This window comes from Petaurus breviceps, unplaced genomic scaffold, assembly GCF_028583685.1.
Source record: "Petaurus breviceps papuanus isolate PSGF00001 unplaced genomic scaffold, PetGlider_PUasm1.0 214, whole genome shotgun sequence".
In the NCBI taxonomy this organism is placed as follows: domain Eukaryota; kingdom Metazoa; phylum Chordata; class Mammalia; order Diprotodontia; family Petauridae; genus Petaurus; species Petaurus breviceps.
Window position 1 is genome coordinate 15,469,691 of NW_027185863.1, and position 12,775 is coordinate 15,482,465.

At 35.2% G+C, this 12,775-nt stretch overlaps 1 protein-coding gene across 1 annotated transcript in view; it reads left to right on the plus strand.

The window, feature by feature from the left end:
• Positions 1-12,775, plus strand: part of COL4A1 (collagen type IV alpha 1 chain) — a 213,720-nt gene that overhangs the window by 113,294 nt on the left and 87,651 nt on the right. The window contains exons 3-12 of the mRNA XM_069094111.1: positions 83-172; positions 255-299; positions 1,553-1,597; positions 1,700-1,762; positions 3,487-3,540; positions 3,721-3,747; positions 7,211-7,294; positions 8,728-8,790; positions 9,910-9,945; positions 10,587-10,628. Coding sequence (XP_068950212.1) covers positions 83-172; positions 255-299; positions 1,553-1,597; positions 1,700-1,762; positions 3,487-3,540; positions 3,721-3,747; positions 7,211-7,294; positions 8,728-8,790; positions 9,910-9,945; positions 10,587-10,628 — 549 coding nt within the window. The remainder of the gene's footprint in view (positions 1-82; positions 173-254; positions 300-1,552; positions 1,598-1,699; positions 1,763-3,486; positions 3,541-3,720; positions 3,748-7,210; positions 7,295-8,727; positions 8,791-9,909; positions 9,946-10,586; positions 10,629-12,775) is intronic.

The following is a 12,775-nucleotide window of genomic DNA, read 5'->3' on the forward strand; positions in this document are numbered from 1 at the left end:
GAAAAACAGTTTTGAGGGAGAATATATTCCAACCAGTATTCTGCTCAAGACTGACTTGCATTTTTTTTGTTTGTTTTTTCAGGGTGAACGAGGTCTTCCAGGTTTACAAGGTGTCATCGGGTTTCCCGGGATGCAGGGGCCCGAAGGTCCACATGGACCTCCGGGTAATAAGGTAGGACATGGCTATTAGGTCCTATGATATTAATAATTCTTGCCATTATGAACATTGATAAGGCAATTTTCCTTTCTTACAGGGGGATGCTGGAGAACCAGGACTGCCAGGGACAAAAGGAACAAGAGTGAGTATAATAGTCACTTAAGTTATGTTACCCACTGTGTAGTGAGTATGGTAAGGGCAAAGCTTTAGTGGGGTAGACAAATGCATCATTCCAGGGTTTTTTGGTCTTTCTTTTTTTAAAAAATCATTTAACTGCACTGTACCTCTTCTAATCTCTGAGTGAACACTCAGGATACGTCTTCTTTCATTTCCTTCTATTTTCTGCTGTTTCTTCTTTCTCATTTCTTCACAAAGTTCAAATAGGGCATGGATTTGGGGAGTAGTTATTAACGTTAATGTTGGGATGGTTAAGATTGGTGGTAGGGAGGCTTTCTAATCCTTCCCACAATTCAATGGTAAAGAGCTCTTTGAAATTCCTTTTTGCTAGTTCAGTAATTTAGTAGATTCACTTATCCTCACTTTTCTCCCATTCTCTCTTTCTCAAATTCCTATAAACAAATCTTTGACTTTGGGAGATGATATCATTAAATTAAAATTTTTTCATTGTGTAGTGTGCATACATTGTTAAAATTAAGTATCATTTCCCAAGATAAAATAGCTAACACTTTGAAATGTTTTCCTAATATTTGACGCCTTTAAGAAATACCAAAATTTTTAGGAACTTTTAAAAACAGTGAAGCATTTGAGATCAGTGGCTACATGTCTCAAATTTATAATTTATATAATATATATGCAAATCAATAAATAATTAAAACTACACAGGCTTATATAAAATGCTAACTACCTACCAATTTTAGGATAACATTTAATTTATATTGAAGTTAATACAAATTGTAGATATTTGGGGCAAGAGCTCTTGAAATATTCAGAGCCAATTCCTTGTAAGGTACAAAAATCAATACTATATCCTAAATAAAATTGTCCTATTTTTCTTCTGAAAGGGAGCTCTTCAACTATATGATAAATTTGTTTCATTATTTTCATTACCATATTTATAGATTTTATCATGAATTACACCTGCATTTTGGACTAGAAATTGCAAGTCCAAAGTTCTCTATGCATGCAGGAAAATCAGTGATGATCAATCTAGTTTATGTATTTGGCAAGCACAGGTGATCTGCCTAGATGGTCTGGGGAATGTCCCTGAACCTGATAACAGGGTTTCATTCTGTCCAGGTGGATGATGAGGAATATGGGTAATTTGTATTTAAAATTCCAGGAGGACTTTACTATAGTGGTATTTTGAATAAATTGAAATGGAGATATTGTCGCTGTAAACTATTTTAATTCTATTCTCTTTTTTCTTACTTACAGGGGCCACCAGGCTCCTCTGGTTATCCTGGAAACCCTGGACTTCCTGTATGTATATGAGCTAAATATTTGATTAAAAGAAATTCTGTTACACAATGTTATTATCAGATGATTGCTATATTATGTACTTTTATATTTTGTTAATTGCAGGGTATCCCAGGCCAAGATGGTCCACCTGGTCCTCCTGGCATTCCAGGATGCAATGGTACAAAGGTAAGTTTGGAGTTGGAGCCAAAGTTTATCTCTTTTGTGAAATTTTAAGTAACAATAGACAGTCAGAGACAGAGAGAGCAACAGACACTATTGTGTAGTGTAAATAGTCAGTCTTGGAGTCAGGGGCATCTGTGTTCAAATTCAACCTCTGACACGTTAGGTATGTATGAGTGCCTCAGACAATTCTCTTAAGCATTGGTAAAATTTTCTTTTTCTTTCTTTTCTTTTCTTTTCTTTTCTTTTCTTTTCTTTTCTTTTCTTTTCTTTTCTTTTCTTTTCTTTTCTTTTCTTTTCTTTTCTTTTGCATTGTAGCTCTAACTTTTATTTTTATTTTTTTATTAAATTGATTTTTTATTTGCTATTAGTTTACAACATTCAATTCCACAGTCCCTTGAGTTTCAAATTTTTCCTTCTCCCTCTCCTCACCCCCCCCAACCCCATCATGGCGGCATGTACTTGAATATAGGATCTACAAATATCTTCACATTAATCATTAGTCAGGTTGTAGAGAAGGATTATAACTGATGGAATGGTCAGTGGGAAAGAGGAAACAAAACAAAACAAGAAAAAGAAACACAGCAAGTAGTTTGTTTCAATCTACATTCAGACTCCACTTCTCTTGTCCTATAACCTTACATGGCTGATAGGGACCCAGTCTATTGATGTTGGTTGTCACACATACGTTGTGTCTGTGATTGTGTACAGATTTCTCCTGGTTCTGCTCTTCTCACTCAGCATCAGTTTATATAAGTCTCTCCAGGTTATTGTGAAGTCTGTCTGCTCCTCATTTCTCATAGCACAGTAGTATTCCATTACATTCATATAACACCACTTGTTCGGCCATTCTGCAATTGATGGATATCCCCTTGATTTCCAATTCTTTGCCGCCACACAAAGCGCGTAAGGAGATTTTCTTCACTAACAAAATCACAGATCTGGACAAAAACAATATAGCAAAAATATTTTTTCTATGTTCATGAAAGCTAACAATAAATTAAGTTGAGGTGTGTTAACAGAAATTTTATTTGTTGGAGTGGGATTCAACTTGTTGAATCTTGGAATTGTAGTACTGTAATAGTAGATCTGCTATAGCAACAATCTGTTTTAACATCCTAATTTTGCTGATGAGGAAAATGAACGACAGAGAAGTAAAGATATTTCTTTAAGGTTATCCAGCACAGAGCTTAGATCAGATGGCCTGTCCAATGTCGTTTGCTATCCTAAATTGCCTTTCTCTAGACACTTTATTGGTTGAAGAACTCCAGTTTCTTCTAGTTAGATACTAGGAAATGTTCAATTATTCTACACAATTTCACCTTAATGTATATTTTCTAAGCACCAGCTTTCCTAGCTGAATCAGTCATTAAATTCTACAAGATAGATTGCTGTGTATTCCTTGTCTTGCTGTTGCTAACACTATCATTCTTTTATTTCATCTCCCAGAGTGCCCTCTTACCAACTTAACAGGAACAAGACTATCAAATAACACTCTGTCTTTAGAAAAGGATTAAAACCGATCGATATATTTTAAACACTAGTAGACTTTTTATAACTTCTAAGCATGAATCTAGAATGCTTTTATACTGCCATTCCATTTATCAGGAAATGATGAGGTATCATTAACTAATATTAATTAATGATAATAATATAATAATTTATATTAATAATTAATGTTACTAATTATCATTAGCTCAGAATTAAGAACATGTTTCTAATCTTTTTAGGGTGATAGAGGTCCAGTGGGTCCTCCTGGTTTGCCTGGATTTTCTGGAATAGCAGTAAGTATAACATTATTTTTAAATGAAATATTATTTCTTTGATCATATCTCATCTCTTGGCACTTTTATTTCTCTCCTTGTCCCCTCTCTTTACCTCTGCCTCATTAGTCTGCATAGTCTGATAATTGTGTTTTTTTGTTTAAAAAAAAAAACCACTAACATAAAACATTTCTTTTCTAGGGCCCCCCTGGATTGCCAGGAATGAAGGTATGTATCCGTTAATGAATTAACTGCAGGTGACCTGATTACAACATTTTATTTAATGATATTTAATTTTAAAGATTTCTAACTATGCAAATCTAAGTTCAATATAATTTTTATCAAGTAAGATATGTTAATAATAATTAACAACTATTGTGTTGATTTAGAAAGTATCAAGATACCTTACTAGGACTCAAAGTAATTAGAATCTTTTAAGTGGTAAATTTTAAATCCATTGGAGATTTATAATTTTCCTATATGATCTGATTGTGTTTGTTTTTTTCAGATCCATCTGTTTAGAACTATCTTATTTATTGACTAAATATTCCTTAGAAGCTCCATTTGCATACAGTGTTCTTCCCATTCCTCATCCAAAATATGGATTAGTTTTACCATTAATGTAATAATTACTCAGGAACCAAATATAATTAAATGATGAATATTTGATATCATAGTACTTTTTATTCAGGGATCTAAATCATCTTGTTTTCAATCATAATCAGTTACTGAAATGTATTAGAATATCCATGATCTCATTAATCAATCAACCAGTCAACAAGCATTTATTAAGTTCTGACCCTAGCCAAACACTGCGTACCAGTAGTACAAATCACATTGCATCCACACCCTCTCATTCTGTGTGATTGTTTTGGCCCAGTTCCTTCCCGTAAATCCTCTGGAAAGAGATCTGTCCAATACACTGGTGTCCTTCTTCCAGGTCTTTTTAGATTTCATTACCAGTGCAGTAGCATCCAGGATGACAAATGTCTTGCTAAGTTTACATGACCACCTGGTATCAGTCATTCTATCTAATATTCCCCTTTATATCCAAGAGGACATCACCCTTGAGATATTAGAGAGATGCGTGAGAGAGTAGAATAATTGACTTTCTTTGCTCTTACTGTATGTACTTAGCTGCACCAGACAATGACTTCACAAATCCCTCAAACTGTATTCTACTCTTAAAGTGTTCATATGATGACTTAGCAAACTTCCAAAAACGTTATAGCAAAGGGGACGCAAAAGCAAATTATGGAGTGGTTGGCTTAAAGAGAAACATAATTTGTCTAAATTTATAATTAGAAATGACAATTTATTTTATCGGAAATAAATATCTATAACAGGAAGATGAAAAAATTAACTTAGGGGAAATCTTTGTAACCCATGAAAATGAAAAGGGATAAAATGCAAGCATTTTCCCCCTCATCAGCAATTTCATAAAGACGCATTATAAATATTTGTTATTGCTGTTTAGCCTTCACATAGCACTCTGTTTACATCACACTTTGTGAAGCCTCATGAGCGCCTTGGCAAATGGATCAATATTCCTTGACCCATTTTTTTAACCTCATTTGTTTTTGACACTTCTTTTTCTCTCACCCCACATATCAAATCAGTTGCCAAATTTTGCTATTTATGTGTTTTTTAACCTCTGAAACACCTCTTGGATCTGACCCTTTCTATTCACACAGCTACCCATTTCATTAAGGCCCTCATCACCTATCACTCTGAATATAACAATTTTCTATGTAGTCTCTCTGACTCAGATCTCTCCCCACTCAAATCTATTCTCTCTGTACAACTGCCAAAGTAATTTTTGTTAAGTGTCAATCCTACTATACATCAGCTCTAGTGGAAGTAGCCTCTAGGATAAAAGAAAAACTCTCCTGTTTGGTTGATAATGGCCTGGACAACCTGGCCCTGACCTATCTTTCCAGCCACATTATATATTACTCCCCTTCCTACACCCTATGTTCTAGACACATTGGCTTTTTCATTGTTTCTCACACACAGCATCCCATTTCCCATCTCCATTCTCCATATCTTTGCCCTGGCCATCCCCTGTGCCTAGAATACACCCCGTCATTATGCCTAACTTATAGAAACACCATCTTCCTTCAAGATGTACTTCAAGTACAATACTCTATATGAAGTCATTCTTGTTCCCTCAGCTGCTAATGCCCTCCTTTTCTTCTCTCCTTTGACACTGGCACCAGTCTAGTAAAGAACCTCACCACTTCATGCCTTGATTATTGAAATAACCTATTTCTAGGATTACCTGCCTCAAGTCTTTTCCCATTCAAATCCATCCTTTATTCAACCACTAAAGTGATTTTTCTAAAGCACAAGTCTAATTATATCACCCCCACCCCCCACTCAGTAAACTCCAGTGGCTCCCTCTTGCTTCCAAGATCAAATTGTTTGGCACTCAAAGTTCTTCATAACTAACTCCTCTTTACCTTTCCAGTCTTCTTAAAATTTTTACTTCCTGACACATACTCTTTGATTCAGTGACACTAACCCTCTGGCTGTTCCACAAACAAGACATGCCATCTCTCACTCTGTGTATTTTCTCTGATTGTCTCCTGCTCCTGCGTCTGGAATGATCTCCCCTCTCTGCTGTGACTATTGACCTCCTTGGCTCCCTTTAAGTCCTAGCTAAAATCCCAGCTTCTACGGGAAGGCTTCTTCAATCCTCTTATTCCAGTGCCTTCTCTCTGTTATCTCCTATTTATCCTGTATATAGTTTTTTTGGTGAATATTTGTTTGCATGCTGTGCCCCCCAATTAGATTGTAAACTCCGTGAAGGGAAGGACTGTCTTTTGCCTCTTTTTTATCTCCAGCACTTGGCGCACACAGTACCTGACACATAGTAGACACTTACTAAATGTCTATTGATTGATCGATTGATTCCTAGTTACCTTTTATCTATTTTACACATATTATATATATATATATATATTTGTGTATGTATGTATACATACATATATATGTATGTGTGTGAATATACACATATATCTAATCTCTCCTGATACTTGTACTTGCTTAAGAATAAGAATTATTGTTATTCTTATTATTATCATTAGGTATCTTTATCCCCAGTTCCTAGCACAGTATGTGGTGCATATTAGGCACCAATATATGTTTGTTAATTGGTGAGTTGTTTTTATGGAGAAGGCAATTTTGTTCCTTGAAGGTTGTCATCTGAATAGATCATGGCGTCATCCAACCAGGGGCTGCCATTTCAAGTCTTTTGAATCAGCCCTCTGGACTTTTTTCTTGCCACTGGATTTCAATGATTCTGCCTAGAGAACGAGACTGACAACTTTATGCAACTCTTTCTCACTTGAATCCAACTCATGTGAAAGTCAAGATATCACCTTGTGATGTCATTGATCTTCTTTGAAAATGAAGGACCGACCACAATAATGTCTAAATGTATCAGTAAATAGTGTCATGGATCCATTCATTTCAGCAGGCTTCATTTGTGTGGCAAATCTCATCGATTATTAGGACAGACATAATGAATGAAACAACTAAAGCTAGCCTATTTCATGTGCGTAGCTTTTGGCTTGTCATCCGTAATAAAATTGTCTTACCTGATGGATTCTAAGTTGTTGCTTTTTCTGGTTGACTATCTCTGTAAGCTCATCATCATAAAAAATGTGCTGTTTGTTTTTTTTTATAGGGAGACCCAGGTGAAATCCTTAGTCTAATACCAGGCATGCCATTGAAAGGTGAAAGGGGATTTCCTGGGCCCCCTGGACCAATGGTAAGTATTAATTAGCTAAATAAGTATAGCATGTATTTCCATCAATTTATTGATTTTATATTTATAATTTTTTAACTTCTTTCTTTTTCTTAAAAAATTTTTAATATTTTTAAATATCACCAACATTTCTAACTATAACCCCTCTTCTCCTTTACCCAGAGAGTTCTTTATAAGAATGAGTAGAGGGGCAGCTAGGTGGTGCTCTGAATAGAGCACTGGCCCTGGAGTCAGGAGGACCTGAGTTCAAATGTGACCTCCGATACCTAAAACTTACTAGCTGTGTGACCTTGGGCAAGTCACTTAACCCCAAATGTCCTGCCCTCCCCCTGCAAAAAAAAAAATGGAAATGAGTAGAAAGATTTCTGAAAAGCAATTCAGAAAAACTAAGTCATTAACTGAATATATGTGTAGTTATCTACACTCATAGTCCTCTCCCTTTTCCAAGGAAGATAAGGAGTACATTTTCATACCTTTTTCAGGGCTAAGCTTGGTTATCGTAATTACACTCTGTTCAGTTTTTAAAAAGCTTTTCATTTACCTTGTTCTAATGGTTTCATATATTGTTTCCTTGTTCTCTTTGTTTCACCCCATATCAGTTTACATATAATCCCCATGCATCTCTGAGTTTTTCATATCATGAAGGTTTCTATATAGTAACATTCCATTTTATTAATGTGCTAAAATTTGTTCAGCCATTCCACAATTAATAGCTATCTACACTGTTTCTATTTCTTTGCTACCATAGAAAGTATTTCTGTGAATATTTTAATGTGTCTGGGATTTTTCATTCTGTCTGTAACTCCCCTTGAGTTATATGCCTAGTAAAGGGTTCTCTAGGTACCCTAAGTCAAAGTGTATGGACATCTTTCCTTTTTAAAGCATCATTCCAAACTGCATTCCAGAATGATTTGACTATTTCATAGCTCTGCCGACAGGTGTATTAGAGTGCCTGTCTTTCCATTGCCCCTCCAACACTGACTGTTTCAGCCCTTTATCATCTTTATCAATTTCTTGAATGTGAAGTGAAACCTGAGATGTTTTGATTTGCATTTGTGATGATGATTTCAATGATTATTACTGGTTTATAATTCTTTTTTTGAGAGCTGTTTTTTATACTTGGACCATTATCTTTTCAGGAAGGACTGTTATTCTTATGTATTTGTTTCAGTTCCCTAAATATCTTGAATCAGATCTTTATCAGAAATACTTGATGCAGATTTCCCTACCAATAGATTCCTTTCTTATCCTAATTGCATTGACTTAGCTTATTCAAAACCTTTTTAAAAAATTTCATACAGTCAAAATTGTCTGTTTTATCTTTTATAAGCACTTATATACTTTGTTTCACAAAAATTCTACCTCTTAGTTGCAGGTAAGATAAAAAAAATATATCCATTAATTTTTGTGACTCATTTCTTCTCTCTATTAAACAGGGGCCAAGAGGAAATCCAGGTTTACCAGGCCAGGATGGTCCACCAGGATATTCAGGACCCCCTGTAAGTTACTACTTCTGCTATGTAACAGTAAAATCTCTCTGGGAAAAGCATGGAGAGAAGAGAAACCATTGTATAATGAAGCCTTATTAAAGTATCATTAAATAGGTCATATCAAGGGATTTAGATCAATATAACATTGTCTATTAATTTTGGTTGAGTAGACACCGTGAAACAGGAAACTTGAAGTATTTAATTTTTGTCATTCTTATAAAATATTCATGATTTAATTGCTTTTGCTCTGAATTTTCTTCTATCAGTGTATTAAAATCCCTAGAGCTGTAGGAGAGAGAATTCAAAGTGGTGTTGCTTATGAGGAAAAGGGGATAGGGAATGGAATTTTGATTTCACTGGTACCGAATATTCTCTGATGAGCAAACTCCCTCTATCAACACAGGTCAGCCCTTTTTCTACAGTTTATGGTCTTATGGCATTGACTAAGTGATTTGGGGCAGCTAGGTAACATAGTAGATAGGGCACTGACCCTGGAGTCTGGAGGACCTGAATTCAAATCTGGCCTCAAACACTTGACGCCTATTAGCTGTGTGACCAAGTCACTTAACCCTGACTGCCTCACCAAAAAAAAAAAAAAAGTGACTTGACCAGAGTCACACAGCCAGTGAGGATCAGAGGTGTCACTTGGCCCCAGGTCTTCCTTACTCTGAAGCCAGCTTACAATCTTCTATGCCACACTATATACATATTTTCAAGAATTCATAAATTACATGGTATTATCTAGATGGTAAACAATATCTAGTGGTCATCAAGATTTTATGCTCTAGGTATAAAGTTAAAAGAAATGTTTATACTGCAATGCCACCTACTTAATGATGTAGACAGTATATAGAAACACAAACATAAAATGTTAAAAAATTTAATATTAAAAAATTAGTGTTAAAATTATTTATTTAATGTTGTAATTTTCATTTTAGTTTTCTCTCTACCCATATATAAAGGACTGTTATCTACCAATAAATTCCAAATTGGCGTGATATCAAGGACTGGAATAAATAATTACTTGGAAGAATAGTCAATGAAGTAGAGAAATCACCCACCAGAATTGAGAACTATCTTCAACATGTTTTTAAAAGATCTCCATAATTAAAATGTTTTCTTTCATAGGGTCCACCAGGTCCTCCAGGACTTCCGGGTGAAAAGGTAAAGATTTTGTGATTTTTTTTTGTCTTTTACATAATTTGAATATGAAAATTGTCATAGTTCCAAAAATGTACTTTTTCCACCTGTTCCTTTAAGAAACTTTGTATACATGTAATCTTTTTCCCATAGACTGTAAATTCCTTGAATGCTGGGGTCTGTTTTTGCCTTTTCACTTAGCACAGTGCCTAGAATTCAAAGGTCTTTCAATTTATTTTTTAGTTCTCTGCTAATGACCTTAAAAAAATAATGACTTATCCTGGGCTCAGACACTTAGCACCCACCCAGAAAAACCTGGCCATGTAACCTTGAGCAAGTTACTTAACCCCAATTGCTTAGGGGCAGCCAGGTGGCTCAGTGAGTAAGAGCACCGGCTCCGGTGTCAGGATGACCTGGGGATCAAATCTGAGCTCAGATACTCAGCACCACACCCAGAAATATCCCGATTACTTTAAAAAAAAATTATTTCTTTATAGAGATTGAATAAAATATAGTTATGATATCTGTGAAAATTTTGAGGCAGCCAAAATACTACATTGCAGATTTAATTCATTTAGTGTCATTTTTCCATTTATTTTAATTTTTTGTTTAATTTGGAAAGACTGAATTCCTATAATAATATAGCTTTAATTTTTAACCAACAGGGTCAAATGGGTTTGAGTTTTCAAGGACCCAAAGGTGACAAGGTAAGTTACATTTGATGTCAGAGTTTTTCCATTTCAAAATGTTTCAAAATAGTAGAGTATTTCCACTTTTCTCCCTAGTTTATATGCACAGCAGACAATAAAAAGTATAATTGTCAAATTGTAACTGTTGGTATCATATGCATGCTTTGCTGTGTGTCTTTTTTTTAATCTTCTGCATAACTTTTGATCTCTTTGCAATGAAAGTATCTGAAGATACATTGGTATGAGAGTGGGATGAAAACTAGGTTCTTATAGAGATAGATACAACATATTTTCATTAGCTGTTTATTCTCCACTACAACTCACTTGGTTTAGGGTCATAACATGTTTGTTTCTTTGTGTAGTGTTGTTCTTGTGTTTGTCTTTTGTTTTTGAGGAGGACCATGGCATCAGGGAAATGATGACATGACTTGTAGTTGACTTTGATTTGAGTGAGGGAGGGCTGGGCAAGGTCACCAGCCTCACTTTCTCCTCCAGAGCCATCGGGGTCCAGTGACCAGATATTCCTCAGGATGACTGGAGATGTGTGTATTTCCCTTCTCAAAACACATCAAATATAGTCTGCACTATGTAGAATCTATTTCTCTCAGTACTTTTCACAAGCAAATATCTACTTTTATATCCCACTTGCTTTCCTTGATTTAACCAACCCCCTTGTGACCAGTTCACATAAAAATCATCCATCTTGACACAACATAATAAATTGCATCATCTTAATAACTTCATGTATTCAGGTGTTGTAAGGTGATAAAATTCGGAAAGAACTCACTTTCCATGATATCAGGTACAGGACAAATTAAAAGAGAATTAACTCTTTTAAAAGAATTAATATATAATAAAATAATGTAATATAAAACTTCATAGGACATTGTTCTGCTATTAAGTGGATAGTTAAAACAGGTCAAATATAAAATTGTGTATAAGGCAATCAATCTGTGTAATCTATGTACATGATGGGGAAATACAAAGATGAGAAATTGTCTCATTCCTTAAGTAGTTTAGTATCATTTTTAAGATTTAAGCTATGAAAAATTATGTAATAGCAAAGGATTTAAGTAATGAATCAAGACATTTATACAAGAAATATTATTGATTTTATAGTCTTAGAAAGGCAAGAAACATTTATGCCAAACTCCCACTGTACTTTCATTCCTACTAAGCAGTCTAGTAAATATGTACATGGGCACACACACACACATGCATGTATTTTAGCCAAAAGTTTAAAACATTTATGCCTAGCTTCAGAATGGTTGAATTAAAAACCCAATACGTATTTGTTGATTTGATTTGTTCTGTTAACTTCCCACATAATGGCAGAACAGTATTCCCTGAGATTCTATGTAATGTTATTCCATTATGTATATATTACACATGTATAGACACACACATATATATGTATATACATGTGCAGGACAGTTAGGTGGTATAGTGGATAGAGTGCCAGGCCTTGAATCAAAAAGTCTCATCTTCCTGAATTCCAATCTTGCCTTAGACACACTAACTGTAGGACACTGGGCAAGTCACTTAACCCCGTTTGTCTCAGTTTCTACATCATTAAAATGAGCTAGAGAAGGAAGTGGCAAACCTAAATGGGGTCATGAAAAGTCAGACATGAGTGAAATGACTGAACAACAATATACATGTGTATAATAATCCACATTTAGGGCGGCTAGGTGGCACAGTGAATAGAGCACTGGCTCTGGAGTCAGGAGGACCTGAGTTCAAATCTGGCCTCAGACACTTAACACAAAAACTAGCTGTGTGACCTTGGGCTTTTCCCCCTCCAAAAAGCAAAACAGCAACAACAACATTAACAACAACAACAACAACAACAATAATAATAATGATCTACATATAATACAAACATATACATGAAGAGAAAGGAGGTCTCAAATGCAGAAATACCTGGATTCAAATCTTGCCTCTGACACATAATGACTGAGTGACATTGGGCAAGTCACTTCATTTCTTAGGACTGTAGGCTATTGTTAGAGTCTATAAGTTGCAGAGAAGGTGCCAGCCTTCATTAGTAGAGTTTTTTGGATCTGAGTTCCCTAAATCAATGAACCAATGAATCATGGATCTCTCTCTCTCTCTCTCTCTCAATCTCTCTCTCTCTCTCTCTCTCTCTCTCTCTCTCTCTCTCT